This window comes from Cololabis saira, chromosome 14 (genome assembly GCF_033807715.1).
Source record: "Cololabis saira isolate AMF1-May2022 chromosome 14, fColSai1.1, whole genome shotgun sequence".
In the NCBI taxonomy this organism is placed as follows: Eukaryota; Metazoa; Chordata; class Actinopteri; order Beloniformes; family Belonidae; genus Cololabis; species Cololabis saira.
The window spans coordinates 11647671-11669008 of NC_084600.1; the positions used below are offsets into that span (position 1 = coordinate 11647671).

Sequence of the window (21338 nt, forward strand, 5' to 3'; positions counted from 1 at the left end):
AGAAGTACAAATGAAACGCGCCCCCCCCCCATCCTAAAACTGTTCACCGTATACCAGTGGTCTTCAGCCCTGGTCCTCAGGACCCCCTGTCCTGCATGTTTTAGATATTTCCCCTCAGAACCCTGATATAAATGACTGTCATTAACAGACTTGTGCAGACCTGGATGACAAGCTGATGACGGCCATTAATAAGAATCAGGTGTGATGATGCAAGGAAACATGTAAAACATGCAGGACAGGGTTGGAGACCCCTGCTGAATACAATCATGTATTGTCCTAGTGGCGTTTCAACTTTACTCAGAGGCTGTAAATCTCCAACATTGTAGTGCATTATCAATTTGTCTACCTGTTACTGGGAAATCAGACCTCTTGGTCTTTCTGGGAACTTTTTTGATTGTTAAAGAGCATATTGCAGGTTGGAGACCCCTGTGAATCAATGTGTAGGAAAATAATGTAGGAACTGAATTTTCATTGAAATACGCATAAATATATACTACAGTGACCTCTGGAGGTGTTTTTGTGAGAGTATTTTACTTCCGCATCTGAAAAAGCTGAACCGGAAGTGACGTCGCATTGGGGAGCGCGGTGAATTCAACAATAGGAAAAATAATGGATCTTAATGTTAGTTGTGACACTGAAGAGGTTGTGAATGTGTATTCACACCAATATGACGGGCCACAGCCTTATAATTACGAACCCGTTAGTCCCCCCACGTTCTTTTGATTGACAGCTGAAACTCGCTTTTTAAAATGCTGATTTATGTGTCCGCGTTACACCAACGCAGACTCTACGGCGTAGGTTACGCAGCGACGCACAGAACGCTGCATGCGCGGCGTACCCTACACCGTAGGCTACGCCGTCGATTTTACGCGGAACCATAAATCCGCCTTTATTCACTGCAGCACTCCTGCTCCATGCTCCTGAAAGAAACTCCGAAAATAACTCCTAAAAGATGGGTGAGTACTTGTAATCTGTCTACGTTTGTACTTTCTAAACAGAAAACAGGCTTATTATCTTCTCTTTTTTCTGATTAAAGCATCCGAAATATCCGGGTATTTTTAAAACCGAATACTCCCCCCCCTCGTTTATCCACATTACATCGTTGTTAAAAAAAAAAAACCTTCCACACAGAACCGAAGATCTGCGTTTTCGACCACTTTCATAAGCATTCCAAACTTGTAGATCATCTGGTCTTCCAGCCTCCGGGCCGCCTCTGTTGCGCCGCTTCCCCGGGATCCGCGCCTCCTCCTCGGATAACGAGCTGGAGTTTCCCCGTGTCCGCCACGGAGCTGCTGTGTTAATCGACGCAGCCCAGCTGCAGCACAGCTGCAGCCCTGGGGAAGCTGCGCCGCTTCCCCGGGATCCGCGCCTCCTCCTCGGATAACGAGCTGGAGTTTCCCCGTGTCCGCCGCGGAGCTGCCGCGTTAATCGACGCAGCCCATCTGCAGCCCTGCTGCGCGTCGCCGCGTACCCTACGGCGTAGGCTCCGCGTCGGGTAGCAGAGACCATTTATTTAATAAATAGCTTGGGGGACAGATGGTGGATCATCTGCAGTTCTGGATCGCACGTTAGACGTCAGACTCAGAGCAGATTTGTTGTTGTTTTGGAGCATAATGTGACGTTCGAAAAACGCAAAACTCCGGTTGTCTCTGTCTACACCAGGTCTACACGCATCTACATAAACAGAGTTTTCAAAAATCTTCCCTTTGCCTGGAGTTTTTTTAAACATTCGTTTATTTGCGTTTTCATGTGGATGACAGGTCCAAACGTAGGAAAATATCTTCGGTTTAGCAGATACGCGGCTACGTGTGTACGGGGTCTGGGCAGTCAGATGGAGCAGAGCTGTGGAGACGTCTCCCCAGTGCTACGTCATATGACGCGGTGGTCGAAAAAAAAAGCGTTTGTAGGAACTTGGCTAAAATCAGCCACTTTTTTTCCTCTGAATAAGTGCCCTTATGTCTTGTAAAACATATTAAATCCTACATTAACTTCTCACATAGTAATTTTCACATAAGGTCAGGTATCATTTTTGAAAAAATTCTAACCTGCAATATGCTCTTTAAGGACTCGCAGATATTTTCTCCCACTGGGCGGATGCTTTAACTCCACTCCACCGCAGACGGTCAGACTTGTTTTCTCAGCGCAGGTGGACATAATTTGCACAGAAAGGTTAGTTTCCCACCGTCAGACTCTTTGGGAGACGATGTGTAAAATTCCTGCAGATAATGATAAGTGGATCATCATCTGACGGCTAGCTGACGCTGCGTCTTCAACGTCTCTCTTCACCCGTCAAGGCTGATTTATGGTTCCGCGTTAAATCGACGGCGAAGACTACGGCGTAAGGTACGCGGCGACGCGAACCATACGGTTCACACGCCGCGTACCCTACGCCGTAGGTTCCGCGTTGGTGTAACGCGGAACCATAAATCAGCTACATTCGTAAAGACTGCAACGGGCTCGTCGAGCATTTTAAATGTGCGCGCCGCCCACTGGTGAAATAAGAAGGATTATTCCGTAATAATTGGACCTAAACAGTGAAGCTGCAACTCACATAATCTGAACAGTTCAAATTCCAGTTCATGATCTGCAGAATGAACAAGTTCACGTTCAAGTTCTTTATGTGTAAATATGTTGCGTTCAGTTCAACGTTCTCACAGAAATGAACGTGTTCAATGAACGCGTTCATTTGAACGCGTTCATGCACAATAAGTCCAACAAGCTCCTTGGGTAGCTAATGTGAGCTACCCTCACAAAAACATGCAGCAGTCCTGGGCTACACATGCCCCCTCTGGCCAGCCAGATGGGGTGGGGAGGATTCGGCCGGAATAACGTGATCCTTCCACGCGCTACGTCTGGCCAGAGAAGCCCCACCCTGTCTGGTGAAAAGATGCGGCCTGCTCACTCCTCAGGTTAAGAAGGAGACCTTGTAACAACTCATAATGTAATAACGGCTCATAATGTAATAACTTAAATGTAATAAAAGTTCATAATGTAATAATCGTCTCATAATGTAATAAAATCAAGAGTGCATAACGTAATAACGGCTTTGCGCATAATGTAATAATGTAATAACTTATTACATTATGAGCCTTACTTGCGCCGCTCATAATGTAATAACAGCTCATAATGTAATAATGGCTCATATTGTGAGAAAGGTGTTGCATTATCATCATTTTTACCTCTGCCATTCCTGCAGGGGTGGAAGGAAATGCTTTCACCTCTGTGTGTGTCTGTCAGCAGGATCACACAATTTCTGCGACACGCGGTGGTGCATTGGCCAACTTAGATGCCATATAACTCCGCCCCCAATACGCGGCGGGCCACATTAACAGGAAGAGAAGACTTATTGTTTAACGCATCATCCCCTATAGGTCAAATCCATGGTATAAAGGACACAATATAGCACACACTGTCAACAAGAATGGACTAATGGGCAGAGAAGTCTGTGTTTGTGTTTGACTATGATTTGTACGTAGGTGGCGCTACAGTTACCAACTCAAAAGCTGGCAGGACAAGAGGGTGGATTAGGAAGAAGGAGGTGGGCTGTAGTTCATGTAGTTTAAAAGAGCATTTTCTTACTATTGCTACAATAAATGCAAGACACAATAACTTCTACAATAAAAACACATTTTAGATTGGTCTTTTCAAATTTCCTTCCATCCAACCTGATGAGGTCCTTCCAGTCAAAATGTTGCTGTTTTTTATTGCTCGTCTTACTGCCAATTTAAAGCTAGGGTCTACAATATTCAGTTTTTTTTTTTTTTAAAAGGCACGTTCTCCCCACACACACCCTCCCCCCTGTGCTCTGGCTCTCATGATGCTCCCACCTCCGACACACCCCCTCCGGTACGGGAGACAGCTGCTTTCAAATTAAGATATGGGAGGCGGGAAGTAGTGAGGACTGTCCAATCACTGACATTCAGGCAGATTGACCAATAGGCGCCGTTTGGGCCGAACGAAGCGAACGGTGTTTGATAAAAATAAAAAATAAAAATAAAAAAAGTGGCACTGTGCATTATTGGAGGAAATGGGATTGGGGCGGGGTCTGCGGGGGGAGAGAGGGAGTGCGGGGGAGTAGCGCACAGGTGACGCGGTTTGGAACAGCTGATTGTTCACTGTGCTGTTGCCGTCCCTGACCCACCAGTCTGGCCCTCGGCAGGAGGGTCCCCCCTTATGAGCCTGGTCCTGCTCAAGGTTTCTTCCCTCCTAAAGGGGAGTTTTTCCTTGCCACTGTTTGGCTTAAGGTTTTTCTCCCACTAGGGGAGTTTTTACCTGCCATTGTTTATGTAATAACTGCTCGGGGGTCATGTTCTGGGTATGGGTCTCTGGAAAGCGTCTAGAGACAACTCTGTTGTATTAGACGCTATATAAATAAAATTGAATTGAATTGAATTGAATTGCGTCTAATCAATCTCTCTACCTGCGTGTTTGCTGCCGTAGGAGCGCATGTATGTGTGTTTGTGTGTGTGTGTATAGTGACCGACAGTGACCAATAAAGTCCACCATTTCTCTGCCAACACGCTTAACTTAACACGCAGTAGGCTACACTCCTCCTTAGTGTTGTCTTTCTGAAAGGCCTTTGTTCCATAAATTTGTGATTCAGTCTTGTAAACCCAAGTTTGTTTTTCTTTTGTGCAACTACAAACGCATGGAGTGCTGCTGGGTGTATAAAAAGTATACTTCAGGTGCTCTTCGGCATGGGGATCCAAAAGATTCAAAAGATTGAAAAACCGAGGCACTCAAGAAGTTAGAAAAATATAAAAAGCCTTTATTAAATCATGGCTTAGAAAAAGTTAAAAATGCCAAATTGTTTTTCTTTTGTCAGAGAAAGAGGAGAGGTCCACTCTACCAACAACTCTTACAATCAAGCCAAACTTGCTCAGTCATTTTCTTGTTGTTCTGTGTTGAACTACTAGACTTCCAAAATGTAGCTTTTGATCACACTGTAAAAAGCTCTCTCCGATGATTTTCTCCAAATTGTTTAGTGCCTCTTTAATGCTCCACAGAGCAACAGCGTCTCTAAGAACATTGCTGGTGTTTGTCCTGTATACTAGAGGAGGAACATGTTTACTTGTACTTGACTGCAACAAACCATTTTAATTCATATAAAACAGTAAGAATGTTTGAAGTCGTAATACATCTATTGCATTTTGGCTGTGTTGGGATGGATAAATTGACATGATGTAATGTGTCACATTGTATTTTATCTTAGGTTCCACTTGATTCATTTCAGTACTTAGGAAAGACAACATGATTTTTTTAATTTGAATGCATAAAATCATATTGAGAAGAGGTGTACTGTTCATCTTAAGTTTAATAAATTTTAAGTTTAATAAGTTTAATAAGTTTAATAAACTATCAATCTGTTCATCTTGTGGCCCATTTCTGTCCATAATCAATCCAGAATATTATGTTTTGTAGGATGTAGTCATTTAAACAAAAAAGAAAAAAAAGGAAAGAAAGGAAAAAGAAAGGTTTGCAGAAAGATATATTGTTTTTTTGGTTTGTTTTTGTACTATTTAATATAAAAATGCAGCTGTCAGCTAACACTCAGAGGTACGTGAATGAATCATTGAAGAAATGTGAATTTTTTTTGACATAATAATAAAAAACTACTACATTTTGCAAGTTAACATATGTAAAATAAGAAATAGCATAAATGTAGGGAATCAGTGCTCTGCAGTAATTTTTCACTCAGGATATATCACCTTTAAAAGTGTAATTAAATGGATTAATTTTGAAAAAATTGGCAGGGATCATTAAAAGTAAAATATTTTCTAAACTACAAAAAACTAAAAGGTTTGTCACTGTTTCATATTTGTTTACACCAAAATCAACAAAAGCACCTGAAGATTAGAAGATTAAAAAAAAGAGGGAAACAAGTTATATATCAAATATACCGTAAATACTGTAGGAATCCCGATGAAATAAATGTTCTAAAGTTATTATTAACCTCACATAATCGTATTATTATGATGATATTAATTATTCTTTGTGTTCATGTGTTTTTAATAAGATTTCCCCCATACTGCTGCTATTACAGTTGCATTTTCAGTTGAATTGTCCTGCTGGTACCCAGTAGTCTTGTACAGGGTGTGTGAATTCCACATATTTCGCTTTCATGTCGTAATTAAAGTCCATTTATCTTAAGGATGTATACTTGACACTGGGATCATGAAGACATGTTGTTCACAGTCAAGGATTTTTGTACTGACAGTGCTAAACTCTCTTCTAGGTCGTGTGCCAGTATCTGCATCTGTAGACTGCCTGGTGGCGGAGCAGGGCTGCATCCAGGAGCAGTCCTGCATGGGCCTCTATCGACTTCTGGAGTACTGCTCAGCAGAGGAGGTTGTATCCCCCCTCGGCCCAGACGCCCGCCTGGAGTGCCTGGAGGCCCAGAACTCCCTGCAGCGGTATAGGCCCCTTCAAGTCTGCAAGTGTCATCGAGGTTCTCGCAGGGAGGAGCACTGCCTTAGGATCTACTGGACTGTCAGATTTGCAGGTTGTAAAGAAAAAAAAAGCAACTCACTTCGGCATGTTTTTATCCTCCTGCATAATATTCTCAACACTGTAATAAATTTATTCTTTTTTCTGTTTGATTTTTTAGCATATGATGAGTATGAGATGTCTCCATATCAGGAACTGGAGTTCAGTCTCATCAAAAACATAGAAATGTCACGTATGGCCTCCATTGTGGCAGGTAGCATATTTCATGTGGAAATTAAGTGAAATATAGGTCATGGCTTTTATGGTCATTGTATACACAACTTTACTCTGTTGGTCTCCTGAATCTCTCCCCCACAGCTTCCTCTCTTTCTGTGGATGGACAAAACCACTGTCTGAAGGCAGCTCAGGACTGTGGCCTGTATGAGAAATGTGGCTCTCTGAGATCAGAATATGTCGTAGCCTGCACCAAGCGAGCGACAGCCACTGACAACAGCTGTAATCGCCAGAAATGCCACAAAGCCCTGCGGCGCTTCCTAGAGCGTGTGCCAGAGGAGTACAGCTTTGCTTTGCTCTTCTGTCCTTGCTCTGACACTCTGTGTGGAGAGCGCCGGAGGAAAACCATCGTACCGTCATGTTCCTACGAGGAGAACCCCAGAGGGGAGGGAAGAGTGGGCAAGCCCAACTGCCTCAGCCTGCAGAACTACTGCTCCAGAGATGAGTTGTGTAGGTAAGAATGCTATATGGATGTGCTAATGCAATACCTGAGATGCCCCTTATAATAACAGAAATGGTTCTAAAGATGCTGCCAGGTTAACTGTGATACAAATCAAGTCCTGGTTCTGTCTAGCCGGCAATGCAAAACTCATAAAATGAGGCCCTGAGGAGGTACTGGACTCACCTCAGCTGGCTTCTCTTAATTTTCCTCTTAACCTTTTTGAATGACCTTTTCATCATACATTAGGCTAAAGACATGGGTCGACTAATGAGTGAAGAACTTTTCTTTATGGTCTTAACTTCCTTTTGATCATGAAGAGTCAATGCAGTCACTACACCACTGCAAAAGCCGCATCCAGCCTTAACTCACCTCAGCTCTGCAGACACAGAATGAACTGGAGCCAAACATAGATTTAATTTACAATAAAGTTAAAAAGAAACAAAAGGTTTTCCCTAGTGCACTAAGTAACAAAGATGTATTTCAATAGTTGATGTCAGCTCTTCTCAGGCGTGCCAGTTCAAGAAAATAGAGTGAACTTTTGATCTCCTATTATAAGCTCGCAGTTTATGAATACAATCTATTCCTGTAACCTACCAGTCTACATTTATAAATAAGAAAGTGCTTATCAGAGCAAAAAAATAAAAAGAAGAAACAGCACAAAACGCAGTATAACAAAATAAAAGAATAACAATACCTGTGAAAGCAGTAAGTAAGTCAAGTTTGGGGAGCTGAAGTGTGTTTGCAGAAACTACTGTCAATCACACTGTGCTATATTACATCATTCATCAATTATGTAATATACTGATGCTGTTAGCCGCTCCCCTGCAGCTCCCAAGCAGCCGGCCAGTCAGGACGGTTGGGTGACGGTTCGGAAGAAGCGTAGTCCTAAAAGGCGCACGGAACACCACCACCCGCTTCATGTGTCTAACCATTCTTCCCCACTCAGTGACAAACCCGTTGAGAAACCGACCCTGGTGATTGGAGACTCCATAGTCAGGCATGTGAGGCCGACTCCAGCTACCATAGTTAGTTGCATCCCGGGGGCCAGAGCGGGCGACATTGAAGCAAATTTGAAGCTGCTGGCAAAGAGTAATGGAAAATTTGGTAAAGTTATCATACATGTCGGCGCTAATGACACCCGTCTACGCCAGTTGGAAGTCACTAATAGTAATATTGTGTTGGTGTGTAACTACGCCAAAACCATGTTGTACTCCGTAGGTGTCTCTGGTCCCCTCCCCAATCTGACCAGCCGCTGATTGTCTCGGTGGTGTTCAGAAAACGACGTGGCCATTATTGACAATTGGAAGACGTTTTGGGGAAAGCCCGGTCTAATTAGAAGAGACGGCATTCATCCCACCCGCGATGGTGCAGCTCTTATCTCTAGAAATCTGGCCAATATATTATTAGACAATCCCCCTGACAATGCAGGGTCCAGGCCAGGATGCATAGCTGCAGTCTTACACGCTTCTCTGCTGCTTCTCGAGGACCAACACCTGCCAATAAAACTGTAGGATTGCATTATGTGAGATTGAGTGAGAATGAGTTTCACGTGCGGAGTTTCCCGGCACGGCGTGTCCTGCACCGTGGCTGCAGCTGCAGCAGCACCAGAGAATCCCAAACGCGTGTCCTGACTGACGCTGTGCTTCACACACAGAGGGACACAATCAGCGCTATTATATTATAAGTCTGATATGTGATGACATTAAAAGTATGTCATGAATCTGGCTTCATTTCACCACCTCTTCAAAATGTTCGTGCGCTAGGATCAAAGTTTGCTTAAAGATACGCACATTTTCCCGTTAAGTTTTTTTTAAATCCCAACCTTTGCGTAGTAGGTGGTGTGCTTATCTTTCAAGCCCTGTTTTGTGCGCACGCAAGCTTTATAAATGAGGCCCCTGGGCTATACACTGCCCCCTCTGGCCGGCCGGGGCGCCAGATGGTGGGGGAGATCTGGCCGCAATAAAGTGATCCTTCCTACGTCCAGCCAGAGAAGTACTTTTTGATTATATTACTGTGAAATAAAAAACAAAATGTTTCAGCATCTGAACCGGTACGGTCCTACTTTTAGTTTTCTCCTTTTTCGAAACCCCAAACTGAACAGCTGGGAAACTTTTTTAAATTCAATATGTTTAACCAGGTCACACTGATATTTGAACATGTCCATCGAAAATTGGAAATTTTGCTCCAGCCTCTGATGTTGTTGGCCTCTTTTTTCATCACAGCAGTAGCAGGTCTTACTTGGTGTGTGTAGCAGCATTCTCAAAAAGGCAGCAGGCTGCAGTTTTATGATGGTCCTGGTGATGGACACTGCAGGCTGGAGGTAGCAAAGCCTGTAAAACCCATCAAACATAAACCTCAATTATTAGCTGTAATCTTCAGCCCTCATTTGGATCATTCCGGGTTTGATTAGGTTCACGTTTTAGAACGATCATCCGCGGAGTTGAAGCTGGTTAGCCTGGCCAACTGTCCTAATTCCTTTTGTCCTCACTGCAAACAGCTAGTCTGGATTCATATTTGATTTCCAGGCGGCTGTAGCAACAGACACAAAATGGGTCTAGAAAAACTGAATTTCAAGTTTCTCTGCTTTTTGATTTGCCTGGCTGGTTTTGATTTAACACAACCCTCCAAATTAACACGTCAACAAACATTACAATGCACATTATTTCTGTACTGACACATGAAAACCTGTCCTCTCCTCTGTGTTTCAAGGCTGAATTTATGTATGTGTCTCAGATCCCGTTTTGCTGATTTTCAACACAACTGTCAGCCCTCCTCTCATTCAGCCTCCAGTTGTACGCAAGAGAGCAGAGCCATGTGCCTGAAGGCCTACGCTGGACTCATAGGTGAGATTCAACAAAACATTTTGTTAAAATAGTAAAAAGTTCAGAAAGAAATTGACAGAAGCCAGTCACAGAAATTGTTTTCGGTAGCAATTGTATCTCATATTGATATTATGTATTTTTTATTTTTTTACTCTGTAAGGATTCAGAAGTGGATACCTGCCAATAGTTGCTTCTCAGGGAATCCAGTCAGAATCCCTTAAAAAAACTAAATAAAAAAATTACTTTTCCAGCATCTCAACAAAGTAGAGCAGATAATTTTATTTCCTTTCTTTCCCACAATCAAAAAGTAATTTGTGCACCTGCAATTATAAATACTGGGAGCTTGAAAACTGCTGACACCTGATCTGCAGGTCAACTAATATTGTTTGTAGACTGTGTCTACCTCTCATAACAGTATATGCTGAAAAAGGAAACCCCTCAGGGGATATATAATTTAAGTAGTTCTTAAAATTGCTTACTGTCGTCTTTTTGCTCTGACCAGGGACAATCATGACCCCCAACTATGTGAGCAACAGCAGCACAGAGGTGTCCCAGTGGTGCACATGTGAAGGCAGCGGGAATGAATGGCATGGCTGCCAGCGCATCCTGAATATGTTCAGTAGCAACATATGTCTACGTGAGTAAACATTTTTCAAGGCAGGGGGATTACACAGTGCAGCTTCAGGGCCGCTCGGCCGCAGCAGAGTCAGTAGTGCAAATGGACAAATGAATGCCATGACTGTAATGAAAATGATACGTTTCCACAAAATGTTAGGGGGATTTCTGGAAACAAGACCATACAGGTCATATACAGGACTGTCTCAGAAAATTAGAATATTGTGATAAAACAACAATGTCATACATTCTGGATTCATTACAAATCAACTAAAAATATTGCAAGCCTTTTATTATTTTAATATTGCTGATTATGGCTTACAGCTTAAGAAAACTCAAATATCGTATCTCAAAATATTAGAATATCATGAAAAAGTATACTAGTAGGGTATTCAACTAATCACTTGAATCGTCTAATTAACTCGAAACACCTGCAAGGGTTTCCTGAGCCGCACATATAATAAAATAAGTAAATACGTTTTTTTTAATTGCATTACAGAAAATAAAGAACTTTATCACAATATTCTAATTTTCTGAGACAGTCCTGTAGATCTGTTTTTCCCAACCTTGGTCCTCGAGGCACACTGCTACCATGCTTCAGCACACCTGATTTTAATTAATGGTCGTCATTAGCTTATAATCAAGGTCTGCACAACTCTCTTGACACAGCTACTTGTATCATGGTGTGCCGAAGCAGGGTAGCATCTAAAACATGAAGGACAGTGTGCCTCGAGATTACCATACAGCTCACAAACGCCAGTGTTTTTTTAAATGAATATCTTTCATTTTCTGTAAGATAATGCGAAGAATCAGCAGATGAAACTTTATATCATACGTTTATTTATATTTACACTCTGAGGTTTTATTCATCAATAGGTGACTGTACTACTATAGTTTTGGGAAAAAAATGTAAAAACCAAACGTTTTTACAATGAAATACATCACTGAGTGGCCTGTCTTCATGCTGTAACCCTGAAGCTGGGAGTCCTCCCTGTATCAGCATGACATGTCTGGAAATGTTGTCTTTTAGCTGTCAGATGTGAGCATTATCTAAATGAATGTTAAGACGCATGATCTAACTGAGCATTTTAGGCAAGGCAAGTTTATTTATATAGCACAATTCAACACAACGTAATTCAAAGTGCTTTACATCAACATTAAAAGCGGCAAGACATAATTAGACAGTAAATAACCAAGAAAAATTGAATAAAATTATGAGAAAAGAAGGTAAAATAATAAAAAGCACAAGTTGCTGAAAACTAAGGGCAGTAGAGTAACGAAGGTACACATCTCATTCGCGGTTTTCAGTAAGTATTTAATTTAAGAGTACGCTTAAATACCAAATAAATGAAATAAAATGATAAGAAAAGAGGTAAAATAATAAAAAGCACAAGTTGTTAAAAATAAGGGCAGTAGAGTACAGCAGGTAAGTATTTAATTTAGGAGTACACTTCAGTAAACAGTAATGTTTTTAGGCCTGATTTAAAGGATCTACAGTTGGAGCAGACCTCAGGTCTACAGGAAGTTTGTTCCACTGGTGAGGAGCAGAATAACTCAGTATGTGCACATGCAGCGATTCAAACTGGTTGGAGATCATTTGCACACATCGTACTGACTTTTAAACTGCATGTGAACACCTTAAGTCAGTCAAGTAATCTGATCAGACTGGATTCATCAACCCGCTTGCAGCACCTAGATAAGCCAGTCGCAACCGCCTTGTTAATGCCATGTGTACGGAGACATGGATATTACAGTCTGCGCATGCTCGAGAATTTCCCCCGGGTGGGGTTTTCCCCCGGGGGAGGGGATTCACCCGGAAGTGAAAGGAGACGACGCAACGCTGCTCAGTAGTAGCTCCCTGGGGTGTCGTGTGACTGCTTCAGGGGTGTCGTCAAAATATTTCCTATTCTGACATTTCATATATAAATACTGTATTTTCGCGACCATACGGGCGCCGTGTGAAAAGGCATAGCCTCAGTCTTATGTGTCATATTTCTGTATTTAAAACACACACGGCGCACCGACCGAAACGGCACACACACAAGAACACACACACAAGCACACACACACAAGCACACACACACAAGCACAGGAGTGTGCGTATTTAAAAATACAGCGGGAGCAAAACTTTGTTTGATTGTAGGCTACTTTATTTCAGTTTTTACATTAATCAAACCCATTAAGTCTCATCCTCTGTTTCTGCATTAAAGAGCTCCGCTAAATCAGCTGTGCCAGTCCGAATTCCTCGCTGTCAGAGTCACGTTCCGTGCCGTGCGGTGCCTCGGAAATGCACGCTTTTGCAAAAGCTCGCAAAATAATCCCAGCAGACACGTTAGCCCACGCATCAACAATCAATCTGCAAACTGTGGCATAAAAAAAAACAAAATACGCCGTACCCTACGCCGTAGGCTGCGTCTATTTAACGCGGACCTAATGCCGCGTTCCATTTATCCTCGGAAGTGGGGATTTCCCAGTCCCCAGTCGGAATTTTCAACTGGAACGCCCCTCAAAGTGGGGTTTCCCACTGGGAAAGTGGGAGAGTCTTCACCACCCCCGAGTTACCATTCCAAGATGGCTGCCATTCCCAGTTCCCACTTCCGATTTCCGAGGTAAATGGAACGCGCCATAAACTCCGGAGCCGGCAGACATAAATCTCTAAATTTCGGAGCAAATTTCTTAACAGGCGTAGCTACAACTGTTAGATTTCATCTATTAAACCAACATCTTCCTAAATGATTTATTTCAGCCGGCGTGATTCTCAACAGAGCAGCGTCCCAGAGAGAGTTTCTCTCCCGGGGCTGACGCAGCAGCTTGACCCGGCGGACACGTCTCTTCTCGGGCTGTGAGCTGAGGTTGCTCCCCGGGGGCGGCGGCTCTTCTCATCTCCGAAAACATCGGGTCAAATTTCTTAACAGGCGTTATTTGGATAAACTGAGCCCCGGTTGCGGATCTTAAGGTTACCTTTATACCTGAAAAAATATTAAAACTTAATAAAGTGCCATATTAACAGCGCTACAGCTGAAATTAAAACAGCTTTTGGCTCTCTGCTTCCTGATCAGGTTAGGGATGAAAACGAGGGGGAGTAGGAGAAATGGGACAGGCACCTGGGCCAAGTGCCCTAGATCTCAAGTGCCCTAAAATCTCCCCCTTCTTTTTTAGGGGTTAGGGAAGAAAAGAAGTGCGAGTGGAGAAAAGAAGGGCGAGTGAAGGAGAATTGGGATTGGCCCTTAGAATGCACTTTTTCCTTTCCTCGTTGTTAAGCGGAGGTCAACCGGAAGTGGCTCTTTGTTGAAATGGTTACCATGGTTACCTCGGGTACAGCGCCACCTAGCGTCACGGAGTCAGCCATGCTCTGGTTACAGTGGTTTATTCAATCTGATTCAGTCTGATCTCAGAACAGCATGTGTAATCAGACAAGTTGATCCAATCTTCTGCATGTCATTATCTGATCAGATCTCCAACCACCTTGAATCGCTGCATGTGCACGTACTGACTGAACGCTGCCTCACCTTGCTTGGTTCTGGTTCTTGGGAACCACAACAAACCAGATCCAGATGAACCTCAGGGGTCTGGGAGCTTCATAGGAACTAACAAATCAAGCAGGGATTTTGGTCCAAGACCATTCAGGTCTTTGTAGACCAGCTGTAAGATTTTAAACTCAACCCTTTATTCACTGGAAGCCAGTGTAGTGATTTCATGACCGGTGTAATATGGTCCAGTTTCCGGGTGTTTGTAAGGACTCTGGCGGCTCGTTCTGGATCAGCTGCAGCTGCCTGATAGATTTCTTGTTAAGGCCTGTAAAGATGCCATTGCAATAATCCAACCTACTGAAAATGAATGCATGAATACGTTTTTCCATGTCTTTTTTAGACAGAATCCCCTTAATTCTAGCAATGTTTTTTAGGTGGTAATAGGCAGATTTGGTGATAAACTTTAGATGGCTGTTGAAGTTCAGGTCTGAGTCAATAATTACACCAAGATTTCTGGCTTGATTTGTAGCTGTCAATGACATGGAGCCAAGGTGAGCGCTGATCTTTTCCCTTTCATTTTTAGGGCCAAAAATGATCACCTCTGTCTTTTCTGCATTTAGCTGGAGAAATTTCTGGCACATCCACTCATTGATTTAATGAATAAAGTTACTCAATGAGATTAGGGGACTGGAGCTTACGAACTTCTTAGTGACCTCGGCTTGGGTGATGGACGAGCACATTCCTGAGTCCACACTCTCTGCTTCCTCGATGGAAGGCATGTCAGTCGGATTGAGGAGATCCTAAAAGTATTCCTTCCACCGTCCGACGATGTCCCCAGTCGAGGTCAACAGTTCCCCACCTGCACCGTAAACGGTCCCGGCAGAGTACTGATTCCCTTTTCTGAGGCGCCGAACGGTCCGCCAGAATTACCTTGAAGCCGACCGAAAGAGTTTTTGCCTCCAGGATCGCCTGAGCTGTGGCTTGCTTGGCCTGTCTGTACCTATCTACTGGGTCAGGAGTCCCACAGGCTAACATAGCCTGGTAGGACTCCTTCTTCAGTCTGACGGCATCCCTTACTTCCGGTCTCCACCACCGGGTTCGGGGGTTACCGCCACGACAGGCACCGGAGACCCTGCGTCCACAACTTCGAGCCGCCGCGTCGACAATGGAGGCAGAGAACATGGTCCACTCGGACTCAATGTCCCCCGCCAACCCCCGGGATCTAAGAGAAGTTCTCTTGGAGATGAGAGTTGAAGACTTCCATGACAGAGGGCTCGGCCAGACGTTCCCAACAGACCCTCACAATCCGTTTGGGTCTGCCCAGTCTGTCCAACTTCCTCCTCTGCCAGCGCATCCAACTCACCACCAGGTGGTGATCAGTTGACAGCTCAGCCCCTCTCTTCACCCGAGTGTCCAAGACGGTCAGATGAAACGACAACAAAGTCGATCATTGACCTCCGGCCTAGGATGTCCTGGTGCCACGTGCACTGATGGACACCCTTATGCTCGAACATGGTGTTCGTTATGGACAAACTGTGACTAGCACAGAAGTCCAACAACAGAGCACCACTTGGGTTCAGATCGGGGAGGCCATTCCTCCCAATCACGCCTCTCCAGGTGTCCCTGTCATTGCCCACATGAGTGTTGAAGACCTCCAGTAGAACAATGGAGTCCCCAGTTGGAGCACCATCAAGTACCCCTCCCAGGGACTCCAAGAAGGCCGGGTACTCCGTACTGCTGTTTGGCCCGTAGGCACAAACAACAGTGAGAGACCTTTTCCCGACATGAAGGCACAAGGAAGCGATCCTCTCGTTCACTGGGGTGAACTTCAACACATTGCGACTGAGCTGGGGGCTATAAACAAGCCCACACCAGCTCACCGCCTCTCACCCTGGGCAACTCCAGAGTAGTGGAGGGTCCAGCCCCTTTCAAGGAGCTGGGTTCCAGAGCCCAAGCTATGTGTGGAGGGGAGCCTGACTATCTTTAGCCGGCATCTCTCAACCTCCTGCACAAGCTCCAGCTCCTGTTTTTATATCTTTACTACTATGCTGCTAATGAGGAAATAGTTTGTCTTTATTCTTTGTTCTTGCTCTTTTCCTACTTTTAATGAAATGAGGCTCCGGGATAGATGCAATTTTTGCCTAGGGTATGTGCAATGTCGTTCACTGCTGCTTGGTTTCTCACTAATTTTACTGTGGTATTGAGTCTGATATCTGTTGCTGTCTGTATGTGTTTTTATACGCTATGCATGTATTTGACCCTACTGCAAGGGTTTTGGTCCAGGGGCTGGGTCGCTGAGGCACCCTGCCACGACTGCTACCCAGACCACCTTGCACCAGCCTGTCATGGTCCTTCCTGCGGGTGGTGAGCCTACAGCAGTGTTTCTCAATCCTGGTCCTCGTGGGCCCCTGTCCTGCATGTTTTAGATGTTTCCCTGCTTCAGCACACCGTGATAAAAGTACCTGTGTCATCAACAGAGCTGTGCAGACCTTGGTGACAAGCTAATGAGGACCTTTAATTAGAATCAGGTGTGTTGGTGCAGGGAAACATCTAAAACATGCAGGACAGGGGCCCACGAGGACCAGGATTGAGAAGCACTTGCCTACAGGAAGGCAAGTCGCTGTTTCAGGCTGAGCCCGATCGGGTCCCATGGGCGAAGACCCGGCCACCAGGCGCTCGCCTTCGAGCCTCAACCCAAGGAGTAATAATTGCTCGGGGGTCATGTTCTGGGTCTCTGGAAAGCCCCTAGAGCCCAGAAGAAACTTCTAGACGCTATATAAATAAAATTTAATTGAACCTCAGGCCTGGCTCCAGGGAGGAGCCCCCAGACAAACAGAAACCAGAGATGCTCAGGCAGAACTTGTGGTCGGGGATAGAAGGCTGAGGTGATTACCAGGATGGAGACAAGTGAACAGGTCAGGGATAGTCAGGGTCGGCAACAGGTGATCAGTGCTTTGAAAACCACTGGAAAGTCAGGCATGACACAAGAACAATCTGGCAGTGACTGGCTGGGAGCGGAGTGATTAAGTAGCAGCCCAGGGCTGATTGTAGATCAGGGTAGGCAGGTGTGGAAGGATGGAGAAACCATAGTGACATGAGGAGGCAGAGCTGGCAGGTGAGTGAGGCAGGTATGGAGCTGGAGTGGATGTGACACTATCAGCACACAGAGTCAAAATAAACAAAAAGATGTTTAGTATCTTTTTTTTTAAATCAAAACACAGAATTTATCGACATGGGAAAATCAGTCATCGCAGTGAATGTCGGTATCTGTTAGTTTCTAGTTTATCTTGCAGGCCTACACTGGATAAGGTGGTGAGGAAAGCCGGCTCTGTCCTGGGCTGCAGTCTCGACCCTGTGGAGGTGGTGGGGGAGAGGAGGATGGTGGCTAAGCTGTCATCCATCATGGACAATGTCTCTGTAGCAAGCTAGTGCTACGGGGGTCACCCGACAGGACAGAGGACACAGGGTTTCGTGCAGGAAACGGTTTATTTACTCCTCTTTCACCCAGACACACGTTTCAGCACCTTCAGCATCTTCCTCCCAGCAGCCCTCTTGCTGGTGTGTATCTGCTCTTTATGAAGGCAGGCAGGGTGGAGAGGCTGATTGGGCACACCTGTGCCCAATCGGCTGAGTGGCTGCTCCTCCACCCTGCCACACATCCCCATCGCCCAACTCAGGCCGGGGACCATCCGGCCTAGCCAACCACCCCCCCCCCCTTCGGGAGAGGAAGCCAGGAACCGCCATCTGAGCCTCCGGACCTTCCAGGTTCGGCCGACCACCGAGACCAGTCGGGAGGTCACCCACAGGTGTGCCCAATCAGCTGAGTGGCTGCTCCTCCACCCTGCCACAGTCTCCCACCCCATTCATGAGGCTGTCAGAACCCTGGAGAGCTCCATCAGCGACCGGCTCCTTCACCCACGATGCGTCACTGAGAGGCATCGCAGGTCCTTCCTCCCCGCTGCCATCAGACTGTACAACCAGGCCTGCTCTCAGTATCTAAGGGACAATAAATAACATGTACAATAACCATATGTGCAATATCTATGCAATCTGTCTGTCTACCTCACACTCATTCTACCTGCTTTTTCCTTCGCACTATTTTTTAATCTCCACCGCAAATACTGTTTATATCTTGTAATTATATATATCTTTTACTTTTTTACTTTTTAACCCCCTTCACTGCATGTGTGTGTGTGTGTGTGTGTGTGTGTGTGTGTGTGTGTGTGTGTGTGTGTGTGTGTGTGTGTGTGTGTGTGTGTGTGTGTGTGTGTGTGTTTTAAGTGTAATGCTGCCAACACGTGAGTTTCCCCATTGAGGGAGTAATAAAGGACTTATCTTATCTTACACCAAATCAAAGAAAACGGTTTTAAAGGGTGTCATTCCATGTCAATAGACTTGCCATAACACTGCAATGTTTGGTCATTTACTGTACTCCAGAGCCTTAGATGGTGTTATTTTTCTAATATGCTTATGTTGATAAGTTGACTTTAATGTGGACACCAAAGATGCAAGGGCCCGATCAACGCTGCTCGCAGCTTTAATATTTATTATGAATTTTTTTATTATACAATTGATTGTTGGTATTATTGTATTATACTCATTTTCTATTGTATTTGTTGTAGTAATATGTAATCAAATCTAAGAGTTCTATTATTTGAATCAGCATTCGCAGAACCTGTTGCAGCAGTGTGTGGAAAACACTAATTATCAGTCAGTAATGATTTTAAGATGAATGGCTGCATGAAACTAATGAAGATGTCCCCCGGTGATTCTGCTTCAGGCAATGCCATCAGCTCCATGGGAATCTCTGCACCTACTGCAGTGGAGCTCACTTCCATTCCAGCCTCTCAGCCCTCCTCACAGACTTATCAGGAGAGTGTCCACCCTCCTGATAACACTTTCTCTGAGTTCAACAGTGTAAGTACTCTCTCCCCTAACTCTGTCTCAACACATTCTACCTTTTCACCTGATTGCATATCAGGCTTTGACTTGTCCCATATAGAGGGAATGCGCATGATGTCACAGATGCAACTTCACAGAGGGTTACGCCCACTGAGTGTCAGAAAGACTGAGTGTCAGAAAGACTGAGTGGCAGCGTAAACTTTCAGTTTGAGCAACTGGAAAACATCTAAAATGGGAAAGAGCTGTTGTGCGATCGACTGTACTCATAGATTTAGCAAGAAATTGGAGTTATCGTTTTACAGACTGCTGAAAAATAAGCTTAAGAGAGACAAATGGATTGCTGCAATTCCCAGAAACAACTGGATTCCAGGCACCGAAACGTGGATTTGCGGTTCCCATTTTGTATCAGGTAATGTTAGATTTTTGGGTAGCTAATGTTAAGCGGTCAAATCGTTCGGTGTCCTCATCACTTTAATTTTGCGAACAAATCCTGCCGTGAAGTTGGACCAAGCGTCAAGACTTTTGTATACCTTCAAGCTTTGCTTTGTGTATTTCCCCAGCGTAGAAATTCGATTCGTGGCCAAACATTAATGTCCATGGACCACTGGTTCTTGGGGTAACTGTACGGGTCACTGTCAAGTCCAACTGCCTTTAATTTAAGCCGATAATCAGCTGTTATCCCGTCTTCTCCACTAGTTGCAGCTGTTTTTGCTGATGTTTTGCCACTAAGGGGTCCAGTGGGGAAGTGACGTCAATGCATACCCTCTATACACAGTTCACACATTCAAATTTCCTATTTGTTACATATAGCTTTAATAAAATGTTTATATGATGATATACTGTACGAGTACAAAAAAGTGTGCATCTTTTGCAGTATAAAAAAGTACTATGATTATTATTTATTACAACTGGGACACCTAAATCATATATGAAAATATTAATATCTGCTGAAAAAAATGAATTGGTGTGTTACCACATGAAAAGGAAAAACAAGTTTTCTGCTCCAATTTTCATTCTGGCAACATGTTGCAGAGATTTTGGTTGGAGTATAGCGAATAAAACTGAGGTTTCGATCAAAGGTCTGTGATCAAAGCTTAGCCTCTCTCAGAGCAGGGCTCCCTTACACCATCCATGCCTATGTATAAGAGGAGACATCACTGTGTTGAGGGCTATCTCAAAACAGGTAATGGGAAAAGTATGTAGAAAACTAGAGCGCACACTCCCACCCCAAGGCCAATATCCTCCAATTTTAAAGAAAGTGATGTGGACCATAAAGTAAGTGCTCCGCTTTTCCTTACACCCACCTCTCCATCCTGAACATGGCACTATTCAGCAAAATGTATTTATTCATATTCATTACATGCCCAAAGTTACTGATTTTGATGTGTTTGTCCATGTTTGCAGCCACGGCTCCATCTGTTGCTGGATTAGTCAGACTGAAGGTGCTCTGAAAACCTAGAATATATTCAGATCAATTTCTGTCAGTCACATATTAAATAAAAAAAGTTGTGCTTCTGTCAAGATTTTATCCGATTGTTTTGCACATTATGACAGCAGATGGTTTAAATATTGACAGGAGCAGCTTGCAGCAACTTCTTTCGTCAGTCTGCCAGGGCAGCTGCTGCTGTCTGTGGCCTCTGCCACAGTCTTGGTGGTAATTTTGCATTTAACTTGCTTGTAATATGATTGGCTTTGTGTACAAAAAAAAATCTCTCTGATTCAAAGAGCATGCAGCAATTTCTTCTTTCTGATCATACTGCAGCTGTCAAAAAAAAACAACTAATTTCCAGCACTGCTTGGAATAAACTCCTATGATTGGGTTATCTACAAAACTTTAGGGAGTAAAACATTCCTCAGTATTAAAGAAGTAAACTGTTCTTACGGCTCTTGTGTTAGAACGGAAACCTTAAGTGTTAGTTGGCCATATGTAAAGAAGAGGAACTTTGTAGAAATCACAATGGAAGATAACATATATAAAGAACTAAAGATATGATTCAAGAATGATAATAATAATAATGAATGATAACTTTGCATCAAGCTTATCAGTTAATACTGAAGCCAAACATGGCAGAATAGGGTTGGTTTCCAGCCAGTACAGCTGGAGGAGGGCAGCTGCAGCTGTACTGGTTGGAACCACTTTGCTTGCACAGAGTTTTAGTGTCATGTGATGTTATGACGTTCTTTGGCATTTCTCACCATTATTTCCTACCTGCATGTTTTAATTAAAGACCATCGTGCGTCACATCAGGTCACTGCTGCACAGTCCTCGTGTTAATCCAGGCATATCTTCGTCTTTACGCTCAAACATTTATGAGTAATACCGATCACACCAGACTAGATCTAGACTAGGAAGCATTAGAAAACCTA

At 44.0% G+C, this 21338-nt stretch overlaps 1 protein-coding gene across 2 annotated transcripts in view; it reads left to right on the forward strand.

Moving 5' to 3' along the window:
- gfra3 (GDNF family receptor alpha 3) overlaps window positions 1–21338 on the forward strand; it is a 48300-nt gene that overhangs the window by 24149 nt on the left and 2813 nt on the right. For both annotated transcript variants that reach the window (XM_061739683.1, XM_061739684.1), the window contains exons 2-7: window positions 6236–6502; window positions 6608–6700; window positions 6805–7174; window positions 9896–10005; window positions 10487–10621; window positions 18850–18986. In XM_061739683.1, coding sequence (XP_061595667.1) covers window positions 6236–6502; window positions 6608–6700; window positions 6805–7174; window positions 9896–10005; window positions 10487–10621; window positions 18850–18986 — 1112 coding nt within the window. The remainder of the gene's footprint in view (window positions 1–6235; window positions 6503–6607; window positions 6701–6804; window positions 7175–9895; window positions 10006–10486; window positions 10622–18849; window positions 18987–21338) is intronic.